At 45.3% G+C, this 26,913-nt stretch overlaps 1 protein-coding gene across 3 annotated transcripts in view; it reads left to right on the plus strand.

Moving 5' to 3' along the window:
* The window catches only part of ATP2B4 (ATPase plasma membrane Ca2+ transporting 4), a 187,150-nt gene that overhangs the window by 119,784 nt on the left and 40,453 nt on the right, over positions 1–26,913 (plus strand). For all 3 annotated transcript variants that reach the window (XM_066624900.1, XM_066624898.1, XM_066624899.1), the window contains exons 3-7: positions 964–1,161; positions 17,962–18,219; positions 19,080–19,205; positions 20,552–20,677; positions 25,470–25,505. In XM_066624900.1, the coding sequence (XP_066480997.1) occupies positions 964–1,161; positions 17,962–18,219; positions 19,080–19,205; positions 20,552–20,677; positions 25,470–25,505 (744 nt within the window). The remainder of the gene's footprint in view (positions 1–963; positions 1,162–17,961; positions 18,220–19,079; positions 19,206–20,551; positions 20,678–25,469; positions 25,506–26,913) is intronic.

The raw sequence follows: 26,913 nt of genomic DNA on the forward strand, positions 1-26,913 counted from the left end.
CACGCACCCTTGCAAAGTCAACACTCCCCCCCCCTCCCACTGCTCTGCCTCACCTATTGCCCTACAAGACAAAAGTGAGGTCATCCCCATTGACTCACTGTGCCAAGCCCCACCCCACAGCTGAGTGCACAGGAGATGCCCACAAGGGGACTGCAGGCGCCTTCTGCCCTCTCCTGGGAGCTGTCCCTGCCTCCCCCACCCAGGCAGCCCTGCCTGGACTCCCCCTCCTGCCTCTGCACCCACCACCGACCCCCCACTGGAAGCCCACCCGCCTGGCACCCCCACCCCTTGCCATCCACACTCAGGGTGGCAGGAAGCCAGGAAGGGAGCCTGGCTGCTGTCAGCCACACTCACCATATACACGACGTAGAGGGCGCACAGCGCATTAGCGCCCTCTACGCACATTCGCCTGCTCCCTGTGCGTAGAGGGTGCACAGGGAGCAGGCAAAGCCCCAGTACACCATCTTCCCAGGCAGGAGTGGCCAAGTCCCCCTTTCCCTCCCCTGCAGCACAAAACAATCTACTGCTCCCCCCACGGGGAAAGCAGCAGCAGCCCGTCATGCACAAAACAATCTCCCCCTCCGCCCAAGGGGAAAGCAGCAGCCACCTGTCCTGCCCTTTAAATCCCAGCCTGCAGGAGCCAGAGCAGCAGCTGCCCATCCTGCCCCTTTAAATCCCAGCCTGCAGGAGCCAGAGCAGATGGCTGAAAGAGCCGCATGCGGCTCTAAAAACACAGGTTGCCGATCCCAGTCCTAGAGTCACCTTTCATTTTTCCTGCCCTTCATCTATGTTAGATCACTGTCTGCTCCAAGTGTGTTTTTACAGGCAGTGTTTACCAGGAGAAGATTGATTTTTGGTTGGGTGGAAAGCATGTCTAGTATGGGAGATGATGGAGACCAACTCTAAAGAGTGGGATCAGAGCTACTGTGCTTTCTTAACACTGCTTTTCTCCCTTATTTTCAGGCCTTTCTGGAAACCCCGCAGATCTGGAGAAACGGAGGCAAGCATTTGGCCAGAACTTCATCCCACCCAAAAAGGCCAAAACTTTCCTGCAGTTAGTCTGGGAAGCACTTCAGGATGTCACACTAATCATCTTGGAAATTGCAGCCATAATCTCCTTAGGCCTGTCATTTTACCACCCTCCTGGCGGAGACAATGAAAGTGAGTAACCTGTGGCTTTTCTGTGTATGACGGGGGGGGGGGGGAGAAAGGAGGTCAAAATGGTCACAGCAGTCCAATCAGGTCTCCTGTGCCTGTATCAAGGCACAACTGCTTCAGTCCTATCCAGTTATTACAGCAATCTTCCTGCCTGCTCTTCTCTTTGATATAGTACATGAGGCTTCATTGGGGCAGATAATATAGACAAGCAGTGCTGAGGTAGGGGAAAGCTAGACCTTCTGTCCTAGAGCGTCAAACGGAGACCTTTTCTGTCTGAGAGATTTCTCTCCCTTGTCCAAAGGTGGGTTATTGCTTTAAAATGAATAGCTTACTTCAGCTGCAGTCCTGTGCTCATTTACTTGGGGGTAAGCCCCGTTGAACCTAATGGGGTTTACTCTTGGGTAAACATAAACAGGCTTGTGCTGCATATTACATAAAGTGGATCCATCACCTTTGAAAAAGCAGTTCCTTATGCTTTCAAAAAATGACTATCCAGATGTTGTCTGGGCCAGACCTTTGCTGAGTGTAATTTTGTGTTAACCATTAATCTGTGCCGATTTTTCCCTGGCTGAAAATTTAATTTTCTGTTCTCCTTTCTTTGTTCCCTCACCTGATTGACTGTTAAACAGAGATTTTATTTCCCCTCCAGTTGAATTCCACAGCTGGCAGCATGACTGTTTTCCTGCCCACTTTCTCACTCGCCCTCGCACAGCGTTGGCACACTAGGCCCACCGCTCTTCAGCTTAACGTAGCGATACAGAGTGTACTAAAACACAAAGATACAGCTTGAGCAAAAAAAATTATCTCAGTTGAAGGAGTTGCTCCTGCTGGCTTTAATACACTCTGGATAGAGAGTACCTTCTTTTGACTTGGCCAAATCTCAACAACTAGATAATTCTAGTGTACGAACAAAGTGTGGCTTGCTATAGATTCAAGATTTTTAGTTCTTCTCTGTAATGTTGTGCAGTATAGCAGAGTTCTAGTAAACAAATTAGACTGAATCTCAGTGATGATGCCAGCAATTTATTTCTTACTTAAACAGTACCTAAATATTACCTCAGTGACATATGTTATAAAACGGAAAGCGCCATCACCTGTGGCTGTAGCTTATCAAGCATGCTGTTGCAAATATAGCACCATTTTGTGGGTGATCAAATAATTATATGGACTGAATAAGGATCAGTGGCTGAGAAATGAGACAATGGCTGAGGTAGAGAAGAAGGCAATACCGTCCTATCAAGCTTTTACACAAAGAAAAGAGAATGTCATTTACTCCTGTCTTGCTGCAATAAACAGCGAGCCGACAGTTCAAATCGAACCACAGGCCTGACAGAATGGAGACTATGATGGCTGATAGCTCTGAACATGAAAGAGGGGCAAGTGAGGTAAAATCCTCTTTGGGCATCTTGCTTCTTGGGGACCAGATCTCAAATTCTGCTTGAAAGATTTATTTAGCAGTCTTCCAGTGTAGAATTATAGGCCCCATAACAGAGAAATTAGCCTAGCTAGGGTTCTGATCAGAATCTCTGCCTGAAAAGCATGTCCACCATGTTTGTTGATGTGACAGGCAATCAGTACAGCATGCCTTTGCTTCTCTCCCTGGAACATGTTCCTTCATGGAACATGTTCCAGCTAGGCAGGCGGAGATCAGGGGTCTCAATGCGTGGATGAGACGGTGGTGTAGGGAGGAGGGGTTTAGATTCGTCAGGCACTGGGGAACGTTTTGGGTACAAGAGGGACGGGCTCCATTTGAACCAGAATGGAACCAGACTGCTGGCGCATAACATTAAAAAGGTGGCAGAGCAGCTTTTAAACTGATCCCTGGGGGAAGGCCGACAGGAGCCGAGGGGCATCCGGTTCGGGACTCCTCATCACTATGGGATGAGGATGGGGAGGTTAGAGAACAACAAGACAAAGGCAGGGTAGGAGAAGAAATTGGCAAAGGTAGCGTGATGGGATGTGATAGACGGTTTGGCACAATGAGAGGATGCGGGGACAAAGGAGCGAATAAGCAGCCCATCCTGGGGCATTCCGTGTATAAATGCTTTTATGTGACTGCCCGAAGTCTACGAGCAAAGGTGGGAGAACTGGAATGTCTGGTGACAAGGGAAAATATTGACATAGTGGGCATAACGGAAACCTGGTGGAATGCGGAGAATCAGTGGGATACCGCAATCCCGGGCTATAAACTCTACAGGAGGGACAGGCAGGGGCGTGTTGGAGGTGGGGTGCCCCTTTATGTTAAGGAAGGGATAGAATCCAGCAAAGTAGAGATTGAAGGTGGGTCCGACTCCACCGTAGAATCTCTGTGGGTTAAATTACCAGGCTTGTGCAGCAATGTAATACTGGGGGCGTGCTATCGTCCTCCAGACCAGAAATCGGATGGGGACCTTGAAATGAGGAAACAGATCAGGGAGGTGACAAGGAGGGACAGGGTTGTAATCATGGGGGACTTCAATTATCCTCATATTGACTGGGTCAATTTGTGTTCTGGTCACGATAAGGAAACCGGATTTCTTGACGTGCTAAATGACTGTGGCTTAGATCAGCTAGTCACGGAGCCCACCAGAGGACAGGTGACTCTGGATTTAATTTTGTGCGGTACGCAGGACCTGGTTAGAGATGTAAACGTTACTGAGCCATTGGGGAACAGTGATCATGCTGCGATCCGTTTTGACGTGCACGTTGGGGGAAGAATACCAGGCAAATCTCTAACAAAAACCCTTGACTTCCTACGGGCGGACTTCCCTCAAATGAGGAGGCTGGTTAGAAGGAGGTTGAAAGGGAGGGTAAAAAGAGTCCAATCTCTCCAGAGTGCATGGAGGCTGCTTAAAACAACAGTAATAGAGGCCCAGCAGAGGTGTATACCGCAAAGAAAGAAGGGTTCCACTAAATCCAGGAGAGTGCCCGCATGGCTAACCAGCCAAGTTAGAGAGGCTGTGAAGGGCAAGGAAGCTTCCTTCCGTAAATGGAAGTCTTGCCCTAATGAGGAGAATAAAAAGGAACATAAACTGTGGCAAAAGAAATGTAAGAAGGTGATATGGGAGGCCAAGCGAGACTATGAGGAACGCATGGCCAGTAACATTAAGGGGAATAATAAAAGCTTCTTCAAATATGTTAGAAGCAGGAAACCCGCCAGAGAAGCGGTTGGCCCTCTGGATGGTAAGGGAGGGAAAGGGGAGATAAAAGGAGACTTAGAGATGGCAGAGAAATTAAATGAGTTCTTTGCATCTGTCTTCATGGCAGAAGACCTCGGGCAGATACCGCTGCCCCTCCTAACCAAGGAGGGCCCCTCCTAACCAAGGAGTTAAGTCAGATAGAGGTTAAAAGAGAAGATGTTTCAGACCTCATTGATAAATTAAAGATCAATAAGTCACTGGGCCCTGATGGCATCCACCCAAGGGTTATTAAGGAATTGAAGAATGAAGTTGCAGATCTCTTGACTAAGGTATGCAACTTGTCTCTCAAAACGGCCACGGTGCCAGAAGATTGGAGGATAGCAAATGTCACGCCTATTTTTAAAAAGGGAAAGAGTGGGGACCCGGGAAACTATAGGCCGGTCAGCCTAACATCCATACCAGGTAAGATGGTGGAATGCCTCATCAAAGATAGGATCTCAAAACACATAGACGAACAGGCCTTTCTGAGGGAGAGTCAGCATGGCTTCTGTAAGGGTAAGTCTTGCCTCACAAACCTTATAGAATTCTTTGAAGAGGTCAACAGGCATGTGGATGCGGGAGAACCCGTGGACATTATATATCTGGACTTTCAGAAGGCGTTTGACACGGTCCCTCACCAAAGGCTACTGAAAAAACTCCACAGTCAGGGAATTAGAGGACAGGTCCTCTCGTGGATTGAGAACTGGTTGGAGGCCAGGAAGCAGAGAGTGGGTGTCAATGGGCAATTTTCACAATGGAGAGAGGTGAAAAGCGGTGTGCCCCAAGGATCTGTCCTGGGACCGGTGCTTTTCAACCTCTTCATAAATGACCTGGAGACAGGGTTGAGCAGTGAAGTGGCTAAGTTTGCAGACGACACCAAACTTTTCCGAGTGGTAAAGACCAGAAGTGATTGTGAGGAGCTCCAGAAGGATCTCTCCAGACTGGCAGAATGGGCAGCAAAATGGCAGATGCGCTTCAATGTCAGTAAGTGTAAAGTCATGCACATTGGGGCAAAAAATCAAAACTTTAGATATAGGCTGATGGGTTCTGAGCTGTCTGTGACAGATCAGGAGAGAGATCTTGGGGTGGTGGTGGACAGGTCGATGAAAGTGTCGACCCAATGTGCGGCGGCAGTGAAGAAGGCCAATTCTATGCTTGGGATCATTAGGAAGGGTATTGAGAACAAAACGGCTAGTATTATAATGCCGTTGTACAAATCTATGGTAAGGCCACACCTGGAGTATTGTGTCCAGTTCTGGTTGCCGCATCTCAAAAAAGACATAGTGGAAATGGAAAAGGTGCAAAAGAGAGCGACTAAGATGATTACGGGGCTGGGGCACCTTCCTTATGAGGAAAGGCTACGGCGTTTGGGCCTCTTCAGCCTAGAAAAGAGACGCTTGAGGGGGGACATGATTGAGACATACAAAATTATGCAGGGGATGGACAGAGTGGATAGGGAGATGCTCTTTACACTCTCACATAACACCAGAACCAGGGGACATCCACTAAAATTGAGTGTTGGGCGGGTTAGGACAGACAAAAGAAAATATTTCTTTACTCAGCGCGTGGTCGGTCTGTGGAACTCCTTGCCACAGGATGTCTAGCCTAGACGCCTTTAAAAGGGGATTGGACGAGTTTCTGGAGGAAAAATCCATTATGGGGTACAAGCCATGATGTGTATGCGCAATCTCCTGATTTTAGGAATGGGTTAAGTCAGAATGCCAGATGTAGGGGAGGGCACCAGGATGCGGTCTCTTGTTATCTGGTGTGCTCCCTGGGACATTTGGTGGGCTGCTGTGAGATACAGGAAGCTGGACTAGATGGGCCTATGGCCTGATCCAGTGGGGCTGTTCTTATGTTCTTATGTTCTTCCAGAGCACTTGAGTTACAAAAGGTTGGTTTAAAAATTGCCCATTGGAAATCAAGCCAGCTGCCATCTTTTCCAAAAAAATAACTTTCTGTAGGCTTTGGTAGGAAGAAGCAAAGAGGAAGCATTGTGAGCTAACTCACAAGCTCAAATACTGTAATAACAGACACCTGAACCTAGAGAAAAATCCAAGTTCCTACCCAGTGGTGATATTTACTATTAGGGCACCTCCGTACCGGTTGCTTTTCTAGAGGTATGTGCTGAGAATAGCTGTGTGTGCGAGAACAGGCGTAACTGTGTCACCTTGATACTCAGTTATGCAATCCTCTAACTTCACATAAATTGATATTTAAAAGAAGGGCATGAAATTGTCTTATTGGCATTCTCTCACTCTTTAGCCGAAGGGTTAGGTGAAACCATGAAGACTATTCAAAATATTTAAACATAACATAACTTGCACAGTTGGCCAAAGAAGACATTTTAAAAGCTCATGAAGAGTTATGAATTCTTGGGATTAAGCTGTTGATGCAAAGCTGCTAAGTGTGCACTTAGAAATTTCATGCTGCAGTGTGTTTAGGCCCCTAGGTAATTCTGAAATATTCTATAGTATCCTGAGGAAAGGATCTACTGATTTTGGTAAGTTTATGGTGACATGTCTTGTCTATCCACAGATTGGTTCTCATACTTGATGGTATCTACAATGGTATCAGGGCGCAATCCTACCTTCTGCTGGAATAGGCAAACCAGGAGGCTTGTGCTGTATCCAGCATGAGATAGGGCACCACAGTGGCTCAGCTGAAGGTAAGGGGAAACTGTTCCCCTTACCCCCAGGTAAGCTACTGCAGTCCCTATGGGTTTCCTTGGACTTGCGCCACCTCTTGAGGTGGCATAAGTCCTAGGAGAGTGGAGCAACTTGAAGCCACTCCACGCTGCTCGGGGGACGGGATCCAGCATAACTGCTGGGTCCCAGCCCCACCTCCTGCTTCCCTTCCACCCTCCCCCTACCCTGGAACACCTTCCTTTCACCTTCTCCCTGCCCACTCCAGAGTCTTGTGTTGGCCAAGCTCAGCCAATGCAAGGCTCAGTCCCTCTGTAGGTGCAGAGGCTTAATTCAGCCTCCATGGACTGGTGCACTTCCGTGTGCCGACCTAACTGACTCATGATTAGGCGCAAACGTACCTTATAGGACGGCGCAAGGGACCTGCCTTGGCCCAAGGGGACCTCAGGATTGCACCCTCAGAGAGTTAAGAAGTGCCAATTTGGAAAAGACCAATGATTAATTCAACTCAGAATCCTGTGACTGACAGTGATAAGATTGAATCCAGCAGAGACCACAATTATGTACTCATAGTGTCATGGCTAGTGGGACCCTTCATAGAAGATATCTGTTGATACTTTCCCCCAGCTGACAAGTCATAATGTAGTAAACCTTTATAACATTTTGTAATAATGGGGATTGTCAATGCCTATGTTTTGTTTGTCTTGAAACTACAGGATGTCTCAAGAAAATGTACACACACTTCATAGTGTCAAATCTATTGTACTTTAATTCACACCTACTCTCATATGGTGTGAACAGAAGCAGTTCCATGACCCAGTCAAGGACCTTAATTCATGAATCCGAACAAGTGCTCAAAATGTTCCCCACTGACTGCTATACACCGCTAATATCATTGACTAAGGGTCTAATCCTATCCTCCCGCCCCCCCCCCCCCCCCCCCACTGATGCAACTGAGCTGGAAAGGTGAACTCTGTACTAGCAGGAGGGGGGCAGATTGGGAGGCTTTTTGAGGGGAAAGGAGAATTATTTCCCCTTTCCCCTCTGTAATTCCTATACTTGCCTATGGGTCTCCTTGGACCTGTACCAGCTGGCACAGGTCTGAGGAGAAGAAAGACACAGGCAGTCTCGAGGGGGGGGGGTAGAATCCAGTGCGCACCACTGCTGCCAGATCTACCCCTTCCTCCACCACCCCTCCTATTTTCACCACTACACCCCACCCTCACCATTTACCTGCAGGTGGCAGCCACTGCTCAGGATCCCTCCACCATGCACGACAACTTCCTGGTGGCAGAATGAAAGTCTGCAGCTCTGCATGTTTCCATAAGTCGATTTACCTAAAGCAAATCCCACCTCCAGAGCACTAGTTGGAGGATTGAGTCATGGATTTTCCTAGGATTGAGTCATGAGGGATCTGCAGACAGCCACGAATGGATGTGCTGGGATAGTTCCATACTGCTATGGTGCTTTTGTACTACTGTTTACTTCAGCAGTGCACAAGTATTCCAAAAATCTGTTTTCTTAAGTGGCAATGTAGTTCAATATTCTATATATAATATTAAAAGTTGTTTCCGTTGTGAAATTCAATGCACTGAGTGTAAAGTAATCTTTACACTCAGTGCATTGAATTTCATTTGCCATTTCACTGCTAAGTCATTTAGTTTTGTGAGATTGTCCTGATTGTCCAGTTCATATCTACCCTGTCTACCCTGTCACCCTAAACATTTTCATTTAGGATGAAATTAAACATCATTCAGTGATGTTTGCCTGCAACATCAGAATTATGTCTCTTTCTCTCGCTCCACTTTCACTTCTTAAGCTTCAGGGAGCCCTGCAGACAGTCACACAGGGCTCCCCGCACCTCCCGGGAGGCTGCAGGAGGCTCTGGTAAGTACAACCAAGCCCTTGCAGCCACCTGAGCGATGCTATCCTGGGGTTCATGTTGCTGCCTTCTCCCTGCCTGCTTGCCGCCCCCGCCCCTTAAGGGGGCAGAGACCAGAGCCCACAGGCTGGGGTGTCATGATGCCCCAGTTTGAAAACCCCTGCTGTAATATATAAAGCAGTCTTATACTGAAATGAACTGTTGGTCCATCTAGCTCAGAATTTTTTACTTTCAGTGACTGGCAGTGGATTTTGGATGAGTCTTTCCCTACCCTTGCCTAGAGATGCCAGGGATTGAATCTGGGACTGTTTGCAAGCAAAACATATGTTGAGAGGTGTTTCAAAACAGTCTTATTTATTTTACACAGAAGTAAGCCCATTGTGTTCAGTAAGACTTTGGCTGTAATCCTATCTTACTCACTGGAAACTAAACACCTCTACATATGTTCTACCTCTGAGCCACATAACAACCTGAGTCTGGATCTTAAATGTATTATTTCCCAGGGCTATATAGGAACTCTGTTTTTAGTGTAACTACTGTATTATGTACAGTCCATTCTGTGGGTGGACTGGATCAATTCACTCCTACTACAATTTTTACTGAATTTTCCTAGGACTAAATGACTCACAATCCTATAGCTCCAAAACAGCCCTACAGCCTTTTAAAGCATGTGTGTGTGCGCGCGCGCCTGCACACGCACTGAGCTGTATTCCAGATCTCTGGCCCATAAATTGATTTTATATAGTTAGTAGCTTTTTATTTCATTTTTTGAAATTCTTCACCACTTCTGAGTGAACACCATCTGTTCTTTATAACTTATCTCTGTCTTGCTTATCAGTTTTCTCTTAAATGTCTCTTATTGAACGTTAATTTGTGACAGCTCTTTAGATTTATTACCTAAAATGTGCCAGGGTGAGTATTATTTCTTAATTTAGTGCCCGGAATCTCTGCACCCAAGGGGTTTGCAAAGCCCCTGAATAAATTAACTGATTATGTCCTGTTATCAAAACTGAATTGGGGGAAACGTTAAACTTGTATATTAGCTTACAATTCCAACGGGATTGCCATGTTAATTCGTTGTAGCAAAAAGCAGCAAAGAATCCTCCAGCACTTTAAAGGCTGATAAATTGTTGTCACATAACTTTTCAAGGGGCAGAGACCACTTTAACATTCATTGTGTCCGTTCGAGAGTAGAAGGGACAGTGCGCATACAGCTCTATCCAACAAGGAATGGTGGTTGTGGATCAGAAGGCTTAGAAGAGTAATGGGGCAATATTTCACCTTACAGCTCCATAAGCCCCTCAGTTGCCAATGGGTCTCCTTGGACCTGTGCCACCTCTGTAGCTGGTGCAAATCTAAGGAGAAGAAAGGGGCAGGGAGCCTCCGATCAAATGGGATAGGATCTGGTGTGTGCCATTGCTGCCTGATCAACCCCCTCTTTGCCTAGTTTTGCCCCCTGTCCTTCCCCCCACCCCCTCGCCACTCTCCCGCTGCCTTAACTGGTCCGGTTGGCACGATGGAGTTCGTTGGCCGAGTTGCGATGCTGCTGTAGCCCTCATTATTGTAGACAAACTTCAGGTGGCCACTTCACATATTATTATAATTTTAAATCATATAATTGCCGTCTAGTTACCTTTTTTGTGTTTCAGCTTGAAAAGTTGTTTAACATGCATCTAAACAGTAGGGGCATTGGCTTGCAATTAAGGTACAGTGGGGAGAAATGCTTTATCTGCTGAATCTCTATGTGTCATGCAGCTGTTAAATGCACAGGAGCTCTAGTTATCTGGATTGCTTCAACAAATCATTCTTATGCCTAAACATCTCTTGTGGGAACGGATTATATGCATCTATTTGCCATAGATAGATGGCATATTCTGGTCTCTGATTCTGTTACAACTAATCCACCAGCAGATTATATATGATCTTTTCTCTCTTATCAGTTTTAGACAAGGGATAAGCTATGTAGCTGTGTATATTCTTTCTTTTTTTGCTTCCTTTCCCACGTCTTCCTTTTTTATAGTAATTTTTATTTATTTACAACAAATATACAAAATCAGCATACAATACATAAAACAACTGAAGTCACAATTGCATGAAATCTACTAATAATTTTTTTTAAAAAACCCTTAAGTGGCATTGTAAGTATGGAGAGTATCATAATTCACTATGAATTCCCTACATCTAATCTGAATGTCAAGAAATATAATACTCATCTCTGTCTGCACTCCTTATAGAATTCTTTTCTTCTTAACTTATCAGCTAGATGTTTAGACTCTTCTCTATAGTTGAAGCTGTATATATTCCTTGATTCCATGAATGCACAGATTTTGATGCTCAGGATTCATGTGAATGTCTGCTTTCATTGAGTATGTGTGTTTTAAGCACATGTGCACATGCACACACATGAGCTTCTAAAAGTTATAGTTATAAGGACAGGCTTGAAAGTGTGTGGACAATGCAACACACACACCATTTTTTAGATGGTGAGCCCTTTGGGGACAGGGAACCCTTTTTTGATTTAGGGTCCAATCCTATCCAATTTTCCAGGGCCGGTGTAGTGGTGCCAATGGGGCGTGTGCTACATCCTTGGGTGGGGAGGCAGTCAATGAGGCCTCCTCAAGGTATGGGAACGTTTGGTCCCTTACCTCAGAGCTGCATTCCGGCTGCTAGAAATTTGAATAGGATTGGACCCTGGAAAATTGGATAGGATTGGACCCTTGGTCTCCCATCCAAGCAACTGATCCTGCTTAGTTTTTTCAGGCAAGGCAACTACTCAGCCTCTAAGCCACATCTCCTGCCCAGCACATGGAAGTTATAATACTTAATCATAAGCTGGAAATTAAAAGAATGCTGCTACCTGTAGCATGCTAATGTTTTGAAGCCTCGCCCCCCCCCCCCCCGATTGTGCTGAGTAGTGCCCCAGAATACCTTGTGGCTTCCAGAAGTGCCCCAGAATGCCTTGTGACATCACAGTAAATATAGAGTTTGCTGCTGTCCATGGTTTCAGGTATCTGCAATAGCAGTAGAAAGGTATGCCCCATGGATATGGGATGGCTACTGTGTTCTGTACCCAATATGTGGAAAGGACTCTAGAACCCTATAGCTCTCTTTTCCCCTCAAGCTATGTGACTTTAAACTTTTCAATACTTGGGGCTGTCATGTATAAGTACATGTTAGGCCTAGGTTGGCATGTGAAACTTGAACCAAACTAAGACAGTGTAACTGAGAAGTTGCTAACAGTTCCTAGCTGCAGGAATGTGAGTAAATAAACAGAAGGATTGTTTTCTCTCCTTTGCTGGCCAGGAAGGACAGATAACAAGAATTACAACCAATTGGAATGTTTAGCACCTTAGCAGACAGAGAGGCGCCTTATCAAGCGTGATGGAGTGCAGCTGTGGATCTCCAGTTGGGAGGGGTAAAGAACTATGAGGGGTTAGCAACCAGGCCAACTTCGAGAAGGTTCTGTTCCTCAAGGGTTCTGATTGGACAGGCTAATAAGTATGAAGTCACCTCAGTACTATTAGCATAAGAAGTATAATAATGAGTGCCCAGGGGATGGGAGTCCTTCTTGAACAGAGTTTTGGGTGCAACATCCTGCATGCGTGTGAGCTCCATTGTCCATCATGGGCACCTGGCCTCATAGGTAGCCCTGGAGCTAAGAGATCTACAAGAGTAACTGACCCAGGTGAGAGATAGGTATTAATGGAGATAAGCCAGCTAGCTTTATTATTTTATTGCTGATATGTTTCCTAGATGTTTATGCCTCTGGCATTTGCTGCCTTATGTAACCTTATGTACTTAATGAACTAAAATATCTTTTACTGAGTTGTTTCATTGTCTGTTGGGGTCAAAGGTTCAGAATCCTGCCTAGCCGTTCAGCAAGCTACCAAGTGCTCATTGAGGTCTAGTAACTTGAGGACTGAGGCTTTAACTGGAGAAAGAGCTCAGTGCCTGCAAAGGATAGAATTAAACCTAAAGGGTCTCAGTGTCCCTGGACTGAGGCACTGGCACATACAGGGTGGTGGCAAGGGGCCTTGAGGGCTTTAGGGTTCGAAAACCCTAAGCACCCAAACCCCCCTTTGTTTACGATAGGGGCTAGCGTCAAAATTATCTGGATGGCTGAAGGATGCACCTGGCACTGGTAAGCAAACTCGCAATAGGCTGTTGTCTGCCATTGTCATTCACCTCTGAATAAATGAAAAAACTAGCTGTAGCCTTGTGGCACGCAGTGAGTTTCCAGTGTGGCCCTTTATGCCCAGCTAGCTGCTTCTTATATTACCGGTAACTTTACCTTGACCAGCTAATATGCTTATAATTGTAACACTTAGTCCTACTGTGTAGCTGAACCACTGTAGATATTTTGAAAAGCTTTGTACTAAGCCTTTAGCAACATCCATCAGTCTCACAGATGAATGGAAGCTGATCAGATAATGTCTAATCATTGCCTAGAACAGTGATTTTCAACCTTTTTCATCTCATGGCACACTGATAAGGCACTAAAATGGTCAAGGCACATCACCAGGTTTTTGTCAATTGACAAGGCACACCATGCTGCCAGTGGGGGTTCACATCTCCCATTGGCCCTATTAATAAATGACCTTCCCCCAAATTCCTGTGGCACACCTGTGGACCACTCGCGGCACACCAGTGTGCCACGGCACAGTGGTTGAAAATGGCTGGTCTAGAAAAGATATTGTCTCTGCAGATTGGGGATACAGCTATCAGTCTCTCCTTCTACATGCTACATACTGTATTTCTAGTAATGATCAAGCCAATTTTTCCTAGAATGTAATGAAAGAGAAAGGGCTTCGCTCTGGAGAATGCTTCCTTTGAAACTCTCACAAGTTCACAAGAACTTGTAAGAAACTGAAATTCACAAAACGGTGATTATAGTAAGATGGCTTACAGGTGGCATTATTTTGTGGCTCTGGTGTACAGTAAACACACACAAAATGGATTGCTTTTCATTAGCTGAGGCCATTTAGAACTGTCATCCAATGGCTTCCTTTAAAAAAAGGAGTCTCTTGTTTTTGTTTTGCTAGTTATAAAGCAGGTGTCCTCAACAGATCGAGTTTACATTCCTGCCTGATGCCTTTTCCTCCTGAAGCATTAACTTCTGGTACAGCTAGAATAGGCTGAAAGTGATGTAGGCTTTCAGTACAGTATTTGCTGCTCACAGTTCAGGCAAAACCATCCTGAGTATGCTTTGTGCTTTTCTAAAAAATAAGAACGTTCTGTGGCATGGTCATCCTCTATACACTAAGAAAAGCTAGATTCTATATGGGGCTTCAAAAGATAATAATAATAATAATAATACAGGTATTTATATACCGCCTTTCTGGGTCCTCAGATTTCTCCTCAGACTTTATTCAAGGTGGTTTACATAGGCAGGCTAATTTAAATCCCCATAGGGATTTTTACAATTGAAAGAAGGCTCTATCTTTCAAGAGCTACAACAATTCAGATGTTTCCTTCTGATCCACCTCAGTAAACTCTTGTTTTTACAAGTTGCTTGCTTGTTTCTTTCTGTTCAAAGTTACTGCCCCCCCCCCCCGTCCCTGACAATTCAGGGTTCCTGCTACCCAGGACAACTGGGGGGCTAGGCTTCGTTGGTGGTATGCGTGTCAGTTTTTGTGGTAAGGGACTCTGACAGAAGCAGAGTTACTAGACAGAAGGAGGGGTGGAGAAGGGCACACACATCTCCCCCCCCCCTTCATTCTGGGTATTTTCCTTTCCTGATGGCAGAAAACCCAGTTTCATTGGGTTTTAGGCTACTGTTTTTCCATATATTTTAGAGTGCTTTATTTTTAAAGCACTGTATTTTAATTTTTGTGAGCCATGTCAAGTAGAATAGCAATATGGGGTAAAAAAAATCTAAATAAAAGAAAGATGCCCAGTGCTAATTTCCATGCTGGCAATTCCTGAATTATACAGATCACTGGGTGTAATTTATTGCCATGTGCCACAACTCGTCTTGACACAGAATTGTTCCCAGGACAGATTAGCTGGTGGTCTTGGTGGGTTTCTGCCTCAACCTGTAACATCAGGTTCCTTGTGTCAGTTACCTGGAACCATTTGAACTGTAAGTATCACCTGTCAACTTCTGGTGCTGTCTCTGACTCATGGATGGTTTATTATTTCATTTGTATCTTACCAGTCTTCAAATCATCCTGGCTTCAAACAGACTACTACCATGGTGTGCTTACAACACACCAAACTACTTTCAAACATAATTAAAATGTAGAATCCTCAAAGTCAGCAGACAAGGATAGTGTAGGTAAAATTCCAATACTGAGGGATATTAAAAGCCTGTCTGAATAAATATAGTTGACCCACTTCCTCCAAAGCAGGCTAACATGAGCTTTGGTGAGTTTCTCTAAGAAACAAGTTTTAAAGAATGAGAGTCACTACCGCTTCTGCTTTCTAGGAGGATGTTGAACCTGAAGCTTGCTGATCCTCTGCAACATTTTGATCAAAAGTCTGGTTCATGATGTTGCAGTCAGCAAATGATGACTATGCAAGCAAGTTATTTGCTCAGGGGAATGGTTTGTTACACATCTAACACCACTGATAGAATTGTCACATTCTCTGGCATCGTTTCCAGCACAATGTCTTTCTCTTGAGCCACTATCGCACATCTATCTGCAAAGAAATCAAGGGATGTGTATGTATGTGTGAGTGCAGCCTCCATGACTTGGGGAGCTACGATCTGAGAAAGACCCCTACCTGAGAACTTGGAGAGCTGTCAGAATAGGCAAACCTAGACTGACCATGTATAAATGCAGCTTCGTGTATTAATTTCATAGCAAATGGCCCAGGAGCAACTTCTAGACAATGTGACTTTTAAAATGTGACTTTAAAGCAGTTTTTTTTTTTCCTGCATCCTTAAATAAGCAGCTGTTTCGCTTGGAAAAATCTGTCTCTGCCAGGAATCTTCACATTGAACAGACTTTCAAAAATATAACTTAATTCCTTTAACTGGGCAGATGTCACCAAGCTATAGAGGGGCCACAAGAAATCTGTTTTACCTTTAAAGATGCTGAAACCTGATGTTCTTCATGTCCAGTTTAAGATGATACCTGTTTTTATTGTCTCGGGTGTGAAATGCATGCAATTAATAGGAGCTTGACTGCATGGGTCATGTATCTAGTGATGGTCCAATAGAATGAGAGTTCTATTCCTTTTCTCCCAACAGTAGCATTGACCTTTTGCTACAGAATAGTTCCTCTGTAGCAAACATGGCAATATTGACAAGAGTGCAAACTCTTGGGATCGGACAGTGTATCTCGGTTGCTAGCTGTGACCATGTTTTTGCTGGTCTGCATCCAGGGCCATTTTTCCCAGTCTTCCTTCCAATATTACAATTTTGTCTAGTTTTTAATCATTTCAGTCCCAAGACCCCAACAAGTTTTACCCCACCTTGCAACATGGGACTCATTTTTGTGTTGTTTCCTATCCCTGTATGCCCATCTTTTCCTAAACTTTAGATGCAAAGGAGATAGGGCTTCAGCACCTTGAATAACTGTGCAGAAGTAGGAATTTGAGGTGCTGCTTGTTGAGAAGGTTGTACCTGCCAAAGTTCTCTCCTGTACACAAGCGAGTGTGCAGGACTCTGCAACTCCATCCTCTGTGACTCATTTTTTGTTATTTTACTTTCTTCCTGTCTCTTTTAAAGCAAGAAAAGGTGGTATACTACTGGGTTAGCTCAACATAAACTGGGTGCACTGGATCCACTGGATGAAGGCAAAGGGGAAGTTTAACAGACACTATGGGAGTGTGACAAGCAATCCAAGTGGTATTGAAAAGTACTAGACTGCAAACATGCTGCAGAAATCTACCAGAGATTAAGGAAGGAGATTTAACTTGACCAGAAAGTGCCAGTTTCCATAATTGGGATCTGAATTGTTTACAGCATTCAGTGCTTCCCATTCCTGGCCCTGTGGTTTTATAGCACAATGCTGCTGTCATACGTTTGTTGCCTTCAGTGTGGAAAAGCTGTACCTATTTGATGGATTGCATCAGTGTACGTCCTTTGATGAGAGAGGAGCATGGAGAAGCTTGTTCATGTGTTTGCTACCAATCTCCTGTTTGCTCTGAGAACAGGACACATTTCACATCAACTGTGGAAAGGAGCAGTTCCCCCCCCCCCCAATGGTTTGTAGGCATTTTAAGAAAAATGCTGATCATTCAAGCAAAAATGGCTTAGAATTGCTGACTTGAGGAAAATGATAGGGCCAGGCTGCCAGGAAAAAAGACGCAAGTCCTACTTTGTAGTATTTTATGTTTCTCAAATGCCCTCCATCAGTATCCTAGACACATTTTGATGCCTTGTGAATGGACTCCCCTTGAGGGTTCTCTCCTTTGGATGAATGAATTATCCTTCAGCCATGCAGTTTTCGCAGGCTGACCTTGCTGCTGTGTGATCCGTGTGGGCTTAATTTAGGCTTTTAACATATTTCATTATTATATCTAGTTTTAGTGTATTTTATTGCATATTATAAAGAACACGAGTTCTTCCTTTTGTCTCTTGGTCACTCTGAGCTTCTGATACACTGTGCCTTGCTCTCTTCAAAGGGGCTTATCACAAAACCGAATTATAGGTCTACACATCCTTTGCACTTCATGGATGCAGTGGTGTAGCTAAGGTATCTGGTACCCAGGGGCACAAAAATTTTTAACACTTCCTCTCCTGGGTGCCAGATGCGTTTTAGAAAGTGCCTTTCTAAGACCTCCTGGAGGCCTTAAATTGCTTTTTCCCACCTCCAATCTGCTATCTGGGGTGTGGATTGGCACCACCTCAAGTCGTGGTAGCTGGGGCAATGTATCCCCTTGCCCCCCTAGCTGGGCCACTACATGGATGGTCTAGATAACATTCTCCCTCCCCTCTCCCTCCCTTACTCATCATAATGATGGGTATGTAGCAAGTGGTATGTATAATGATGGGTATGGGTACTCATCATAATGATGGGTATGTAGCAAGATGGGTATTGTATAAGTGTTTGGAGCAATAATTCTGATTGTTTGTATTTTGTGAAGTACTCCAAGAATCAACTGACAGGAGGAGTTACACAAACAAAAGTCTTATTGACAACCATTCTCTCTCTTCACCCCATGGCAGTGTGTGGGCAAGCAACTGGTGGTGCGGAGGATGAGGGTGAGGCTCAGGCTGGATGGATCGAGGGGGCAGCCATCCTCTTCTCGGTCATTATTGTGGTGCTGGTCACAGCTTTCAATGACTGGAGCAAAGAGAAGCAGTTCCGAGGCCTCCAAAGCCGCATCGAACAGGAGCAGAAGTTCACAGTCATCCGCAAGGGGCAAGTTATCCAAATCCCTGTTGCTGAGATCGTGGTGGGGGACATCGCTCAGATTAAATACGGTAAGTGGGCAATGGTAACTGGCCTAACAGTTCGTTCTTTCCCTGCAGGAATCACTGTGTTTTGTAACCAAGGCTCACAAACATTGGTGTGCCTACCTTGCTTCTTTGTTGCCAGTTGTTAACACTAAGCTATTTGGATAGCTATTTGGATAAGCTGTATTGGCAGTGCAGATGTTTTCCTTCCACAGAGATGCTTGTTTCTAAGGAAGAAGGTGGCTGAGGTCTGGGGTACAAGAGTAGCAGGAACAGTATTGGTTTGGTTTTAGTGTAGGAGGAAAGAGATAAAGCAGATGGGAGAACTTGATGGACAAATGGTAAGGCTAAGGCTGGAACAGTTGTGTAAGACAGGAAATTAAAGAACTAATAAATATGTGGAAAACTGCAGAGAACAAGTTGGTCAGGGGTAGTGATGTTGGTGTTGGTGGACTGGCATTATGGAAAGATCTAACAGGCAGGAGAGCAGTCGTGCCACGTTTGCATTGTGAGGGATCCGGCAATTTGGCCTCTTATTAGTTCAGTTCTTGTATAAGTGGCAATTTTTTGAGCCCCAAAATAAGAAGGTTGAAGGGGGGGGGGGGAATCAGATTTTTTTTTTAATTCACATTTTTGCATCCTGATTGCTAGCCTTGCCTCAAACACACCACCCATGTACCTGTCTGCTTGGAACTAGGTTTGTTCTTTCTTGTGGTCACACCAACTGCATAACTCAACTGTCTGTGGGATTGCAAGTACCATCCTTAGAAGGAAACCTGCCCTTCTTTTTTGAATGGATCTTGGATACTACAGAAGGGAAATGAGTTTTATGTTTCACAGAGAGAAGGTGAAAACTCTGCTGATCTGTTGCTTTCTGCTTCTTCCAGGTGACTTGTTGCCAGCAGATGGGATCCTGATCCAAGGCAATGATCTGAAAATTGATGAGAGCTCTCTGACTGGGGAGTCAGACCAAGTGAAGAAGTCTCTGGATAAAGACCCCATGCTGCTTTCTGGTAAGTGTACCAGGAGATGATCTTCAGCTCTTAGCCCTATACATGTGAGAGACAGGAAGTTCAACAGACCCATTTCATGTTAAGAGTGGTATTGTTTTAGTTTGGTGGCCCCTGGCTTGAATAGCCCATGGCTTGGTGGCCATCCTTAGTGGAGATGCCAGAAGCTTTGAGGAAAAGAAGCTGCTTCAAGATGAGGTAGGCAGGATGTTTCTTTCTCCTTTTTAGAGAAGTGAAGCACTATCTTGATCAGCCTAGACGTTGATCCTCTGAAGAACATGTATAACATGAACTATCAGCATAACAAGCTACCTCCAGCTGTTTCTAGCTCACTGTGACAGGTGCATGAAGCTAAACTGGCAGACCAAAGGATAGTTCAAACTCTGTAGTTGCCACATACAGCCCACATTTGCAAGAACTTCTCCATTCATTTTAGGAGAGAGACAGCTCTATGTACGACTCCTTTGCATGCACAATACTGCCATTTCCACTGAAATGCTTGGGAAACCCTGAAAACAGGGCCTAGGAGAGGGGTATAAAGGGGGTAATTTATATCTGGGACCAGGGTCAAAAAGGGGGCTTAGGAACCAAAGAAGGGGCCCCAGAAATTTCTGGGATCTTACATTTTCCTCTCTAATCAGACTTATTGCCCACACGGGATACTAGGGACACAACCACAAGTGTGTGGCTGCTGCTGTCGGCACACCATATATGCTAGGCCAAGGAATGTATACATGACACTTCTTAAAACAGTGTCAAATCTGGGAGGAAACTGGCCTGCTACAGTAGCTCTTTGGCTTATGGGAGCTCAGGGACACAGCTGTGGGGCTACAGTTGCTGGAGAAACAAGTTTTAGTGTGCACAGGACATTTTCCATTCTAGTGTGAGCCTTAATATAATTATGCTAATTTTCTGCATGATTTTCTATATTTAAAATTTTTTACAGAGACTTAGGAGTGTGTTTGGTTTTCTGTATTTCTGAATCTTGCAGCCAGTGCCACATGGGTGGGTGGACCTGGGCTCCAAAGACTTTTCCAGCTGTCTCCACCCTCCCCTCTACCCTGTTTCTCCCCTTCCTGTCCCCATTCTGCTCGCCTGTCGTCACCCTCCCCTGCTCTGTTTCACCCTTCCCCCTTTGCAAAGGGACCCAAAAGAAATTTTGCACCCCCTGATAAAATTCCTCTCAGAGGCCCTGCCTTAAAACACAAATCGGTGCACATATGGAGCTATAGAAATCTAGGTTTTACTGTCAGAACTGCTTTTGTGGAATGAATTATACTTTATCCAATCCTTCTGGTTCCTCTCCCCCACCCCCCCCCCCACCCCACTCTGCTGACTCCTTTCAACAGGCACTCATGTGATGGAGGGATCTGGTCGAATGGTGGTCACAGCTGTGGGTATCAACTCACAAACTGGAATCATTTTCACTCTTTTGGGAGCTGGAGAAGGGGATGAGGAAAAGAAAGTCAAGAAAGGTAAGAAGACACAGGAACCAGGCTTTCTGCGGGAAGCATCTTCTGAGATATTGTTAGCTATGTTGACACGTGGTTGCTGGAGCAGAGCACATGTTCCCCCTTAGTTTGAATAGTGAAACTTCTGAGCTTTAGGAGGAGGAGATGTTCAGCATCTGGTGCTATCAGCTCAAAATTTAGTCATCAAAGTTGTGCCGACAAAGGATACCAGGGGGCTGTTGCCAGCTCTCATGTTGCCTGATCGGCTACTGTTCAGTGAGGTGAAAAATGAGGAGGGGAGACAAGATTCCTTAGGGCCTGCCATCTGCAAGCTGGTTTAGGAAACACTATGCAGATGAACCCCCCTGGGCCAATTGTTTTCCACTAGTGTAAATGGCTTTTAAAAAGATATTAAGGCAAGTATAAGGTGTAGAGGTCTATCAGTGGTTACAAGCAATGATAACATTATGCCTCTGAATGGCAGGTGTTGAGAACTAGGGGCATTGCCTCCATGACCTCCTTGTGGGCTTCCCAGAGACATCAGGTTGATCTGTGTTGAGAACCCAGGAGGCTGGACAGACGTTTGCTCAGATCCAGCAAGGCCCTGCTTACGTTCTTAGAGCCCACCAAGGGCAATCGATCCAGGACTAGAATACTCCACAAAGCCCCGACCCAAAGTTTTCACCAGCAAGTACATGCTTCTTCTCTTCTGCTTTGTTTTGTTCTTAAATTGACCTGCAAATATGGAACTTCTGCCTGCCTAACTGAAATTGGGATAGAGAAAAATGGTGTGATGCTTTTGTTGTGGCGTCATCCTTGGATAGTTTGAACAGGAGATGCATTTTGTGAGAGAATTCTGTTCTTTCTACCAGCAGAGAGAGATTCCATGGTCTTTTATTAAAATTAGTTAAATAATAGTATACTACAGTGGTTTTCAGTAGTTGTCACTACGCCCCAGCCTGAGGGCCCTGGCTCTTTCCCCTTAACGGGCAGGGGCAGGGGGAGAGGCAGTGACGCGATCCCCAGGATCCTGCCACTCAGGAGGGCTGCAGGGACTGGGATGCACTCACCAGTCCCTGCACCAGCCTGTCCGGGGTGTGGGGAGCCTTGCGCTAGCGTCTGCAGGGCTCCCCAGGTCATCAGAAGTGAAAGTGGAGCAATCACGCAAAACCGGAAGTGGAGTGCGGTCGCTCCACTTTCACTTCTAACTAGCTGGAGCGCCCTGCAGACGCTCGCGCAAGGCTCCCCACACCCCCGACAGGCTGCTGCAGGGACTGGTGAGTGGATCCCAGTCCCTGCAGCCCTCCTGAGCGACCCTGGGGATCACTGCCTTTCCCCTCGCCCCCGCTGCCTCCCCTTACAGCAAGGACTTACAGCAGTGCAAACTCTCCTAGAGAGTTTGAAAACCGCTGTTATACTATTAATAATATTTTTGCTAAAAACAGTAGTAAGTAGTTCCAGTTATCATGTTTAATGTGCAAAGGGCTTCACAGTTCTCAAAGCCCTAGTACAACCCAGTGAAGTATATCAGCTTGTTCCCATTTTACAGAATAATAAACCGAAGCTGAACAAAAGGTTGAATGTGATCAGAGTAAGTTTAGGGCAAAGCTGTCAGTTTGAATATGTGCCAGTCCAACAGTATGGCTGTATTATGCTGGCTCTCCGTCTCATAGGCTACGCTAATTCACACTGAGTTTCGCACAGTTACTTTAGTTTCCAATTAAGGCTCTGATGCTTTCTTTCTGAAGGCAGGGCAAAGAGCATGTTGGTATGTGGTTTACAAAAGCAGAACTCTGCCCACAGGTCTGACTTGCTTGCAGTTAGCAGAAGCATCTGTACTTTAAATCCATCCTGGCAAGCCATGCAGTGCTAAATAAAAGTGACCGGATCATGGGATATCCAGCATCTTTTCTTCTGAAACGATGCTAACGGACAGGGCTTGTCAGAAGCATTAAAGAGACTGAGCCAGAGTGAACGGAGAAATGGCTGTGCTGTTTCCCCAACAGACAGAGTTGGTCCCATCTCTCCAGGGAATTTTTCATCTTTTTATCCAGGACTAAAAATGTTTCTTGAAGAAATTTGGGGTGAAGGTCAGGAAGGTGAATGGAAGGCAACTAATTGTCTCTGTTTAATGCAAAAAAACTGGAGGAAATTGCAATATCCATTACAGCCACTTTTCAAGCATTACTGTTCCTTGCTTCATTCACCATGCAAAATATATTACCCACCACTCAGGGTTCTGTGGGACTCCAATGCGCACACACACACACATACACACAGTTCTGCAGAAAAAGAATGCCCCTTTCTCCTTGATGTTAGGTAATAACTGTGCATACAAAGCCTTTATGGCTCGGAGGAGAACAGAACAGATCTAGCAGAGAGCTAGAATATTGCAGCCCCCTGTGTGCACCCGCACACTGGAGCTGCAGAATTAAGGCAATCAGTTAGTCTGGCACAGTTAAGCAGAGGATGTTTTCTTTTTCCAGGCATGAGCAATATATTCAGTATGTGCCCCAGTTGCATACTGGAAGTAGTTATGGGAGGGGTGTGTGTGTGTGTGTGTGTGTGTGTTCCATTCTCACTCTCTGTTTGGGCAAAAATGGAACTAAACTCGCACATTTTAAAATAAAAATATCAGTATCACTATAGCTGTTCCTCAAATTCTGGCTACAGTACTGTATGTAGATAAGTACAGGCATGCCTTGGTATCGGCGGAGGTTCCATTTACGAACTCCCATGGTTACCTGAAACCGTGGATACTAGGGAACTCCCCCCCCCACCTCTGGGAAATGAGGCTTCCCCGGGCCTCCTAATGCCTTCTAACGCATTAAAAAGTCCCTTCTGGTTTAGAACACATTAAAAAGTCATGGAGAAACCATAAGTGGTAGGTTTTTTAAAACTGTTGGCTCACTCTGAGCCCAGCAGAGGCCAAGGATTTATGTCCGCAGCCTCTGCTGGGCTCCGAGGACCCTCCTGAGGGTCCCCTTGCCACCGGAGGGGACACGTGGTGCGGCCTCATGGGCCCAATCTGCCTCACAGGCCCAATCTGCAGTTCTGAATCCGCAGATACGCCCCCCTCCCATGTATATAAAACTCTCACTGAATTCCCTGAACTGTATGCATGGATATGCATGTGTACTGAGCTACATGTTGATGACCATTTAATGCAAAGTTGTTGCCTCAACATACTTGCATTCACCTTTCAAACTTTCTAATAGGACTACAAATGTTAAAAGGATGGACTTTTCCTAACGTAAATTCATATTCAATGGAGGAAAGAATAATTAGTATGAGTGAGCAATATGTACAGAACTAGAAGGTGATAGCTATTCTGGGTTAATGCATTCCAAAAAAAAGGATGCAACCTTATTTACATGGCAAAAGGTCTAATGCCAAAGTTGACTCTGAAAATATAAGGAAGTGATCCAGAGCTTTTTTCTAGAGGAGAGATCTTTCTGATCTTTAGGCATTTATATAGCACTGTGGGCCACCCAACTTATATCGCTATGGCTGTATGAATTGGGCAGCCCTAACCTGGGCTGGCACCGCCAGGCTGCATGGCCTGCGGTGTATCCTATACAGGTTAGGAGGTGGTTGGAGGTCACCTTGTGGTAAGGGGATATCTTTTCCTGTTACCTCAAGTAAAGCCCTAGCCACCACATGGAACTTTTCAGATCTGTACCAGCTATTTAGCTGGCATAAACACGGGAAGCCTGTGTAGAACTGTCCAGTCTGGGAGCAGGGTTTAGGATGAGGCGTGAACCACAGCTGCAAACCTCATGTTCTTCTGGACCCAGTCCTCCCCCTGTTCCACCCTCCTACTGCCCAAAAATGCTGCTTTCCAAATGCACTCCTGCCACCCTCTCCCACCCACTGCGGCACAAACGTACTTGTGCCAGCTGGTGTGTGGAGTGGATCAGGCAGGTCAGGGCACACCTTTGTGCCAGTGCTGCTGGCTCCCAAGTAAGTGCAAAGGTGTTTTACGGCACATTTGCAACACTGAGCCAGCACAGGAAGGCTTGTGCTGGCCCAACAGTAACATAAGATTGTGCTGTTAATTGCTCACGTCTGCTAGTGCTGTTCATAAACTGTTCTTCAATCCAGAGCCCACCAAAAAAAGATTCAGACCTCCCTAGAAGCAGTTATGGGAAAGGTTTTTCCCCCTCTCCTTGTATAAAGATCTTGTTCCTGGGGAAAGGGAGCTGCAAAGCTTTTTATTTCTTATTTGGAAGGCATGGAATGTAACCTGAGTTGCCTGGGGTTGCAGGTAGTAAGGAAGCTGCATTATAATGCGGGTGACCCAAGCACATGAAAACACTTTTGATTTAGAGAGTCTTGCTAGGACACCTTTAAATCTGCAAATCTTGAGATCAAAACCTCCATTTAGAATGGAGGCCCAAAGGCAAAAGCTGTGTTATATGTTTATGGCAGCGCTGGAAGCTCTCCCTTAGATATCCATAGTTCTCAGATGTCTGCCCATTATCCATCCTTCCAGTATCTATTAGTTTCAATAACATAGTTCATTCATTAAAGTTAATGTTTGTTTCTGTAGCTGCTTCCAACAGAGTGAAGGCCAAGGGTTGGCAAGTAGGGATTTACCTAGCCTTGAGTAGGGAGGCATGCTGAACTTCTCCAGCACACTTGCAATGGTGCTCAGCCCAGATGGCAGCTGTGTCATACATAGCTTTCCTCCCGTGTCCAGCAGCCTCCCCAAGAGAGCACTGAGCTCCCGCATACGGGTGTCCTCATCAGCAGGGACATCGATGTCAAGAACCGTGTGCTCAGTGCTCCACCCTTTCTCTCTTTGTCTGAACAGGTAAAAAACCAGGAGCCCCTGAAAATCGCAACAAAGGTAACCAGCCTCTCCATCCTTTGAACCAGCACCACACTAACTACTGAGCATTCCTCCTTCCTTCTTCCCATGAGTCTGTGCTCTTTGTCGCTACGGCGGGAATCTCGCCTTGTTGTTCTAGAAGAGGGTGTAATGATTACCACAGTGCTCACCACCCACCTTACCTTTTCAGTTACCTGGGTCTTTGCCCTGGAATGGAACATATCTGGTGCCACAGCACCCCCTAGTAGTGGAGGACTTCATTTCAGGGCTGATTAAGTTTTCTTTTTCCACCCCATCAAAGTTTCTTAAGTGCAAATTACTTCCTGAAGAACAACTAGGTTTGCATACACAGAATGAAAAACAAACACAAACCATTCTGAAGGGGAAAAAAGACTTTTTTCCCCGCAGCTATTTCCCCACAGTTTTGTCCACACATTTATGTTAAATCTACACTCAAGGACTTATATTGTGGATGTGATAATATTTTAGCTTTGTGCAATTGGGCTAGAGATGTTTTTGCCCAAGGCCATATAGATCAATGTCACCATACCCCCAAATCTGAGGCTCCTGAGGTGGGTTCGGCATGTGAAGTCATTACACTCTGTTCTTCTCATGGCCTTTGGAATCCAAGTGAGTGTCTATTTTCTGATATGTTTCACCCCCTGTTCTTTCCAGGCTATGGTGAAGAAGCCCATTTCTGCACCTGTCTGTTCTCCCTCCCACACTTTCTCCTTTCTCTTTCTCTTCCTTTTCTCAGCAGTTTTGAGTTTTCCCTCCTTCTGAACTGAACACTTGGGTTATTTTGGGATTGAGTTTTTTTTTTTACTCCCCTGTCATGCCCCAAAGTCCTAACTGTGCAGATCAGTTAAAAGCAGCCACACACACACGCCTCTGAACTCCACACCACTTTGGGAAGAGTTGGCACCTTATGTTTGCTTATGATGTGAGATCTGTATTCCAGTCTGGGTATAAAATACTTACTTGTATGTACAGATATCCAAATGAACAGTAAACAAGAGATGAGAAGCAGCACATAGCACAAAAGCCTGCAGCATTTGACTTTGTTAAAAAAGCTGTTTATTTGGGGGCCTTTAGGTATTGACCTACCTCTGGTAGGTGATGTAGGTTGCTGCAGTTATGCTGATATGCACCAGTTGAGGATTTGCCTCTTGCATTTTGTAAAACTTCCAAAGACATTGTGCGCTGGATCACTAAGAGGGTGGGAGTGGGGAAGGAAATGGACATCACTAACAAATTCACTTCTCATTAGTTGACTCAGTCCTTTCCCCCTTATAATTAACCATCAATCCCCTAACCCCACAAATGTTGCTTATGTGCCTTTAAAAAAAACACGCACACAGTGGCTCACAGTGATGCTCAGGAGAAATAACATATCTGATTGGGGTGAAAATTCTAGCTAAGACAA

The sequence above is a fragment of the Tiliqua scincoides genome, chromosome 4 (genome assembly GCF_035046505.1).
Source record: "Tiliqua scincoides isolate rTilSci1 chromosome 4, rTilSci1.hap2, whole genome shotgun sequence".
Classification (NCBI taxonomy): Eukaryota; Metazoa; Chordata; class Lepidosauria; order Squamata; family Scincidae; genus Tiliqua; species Tiliqua scincoides.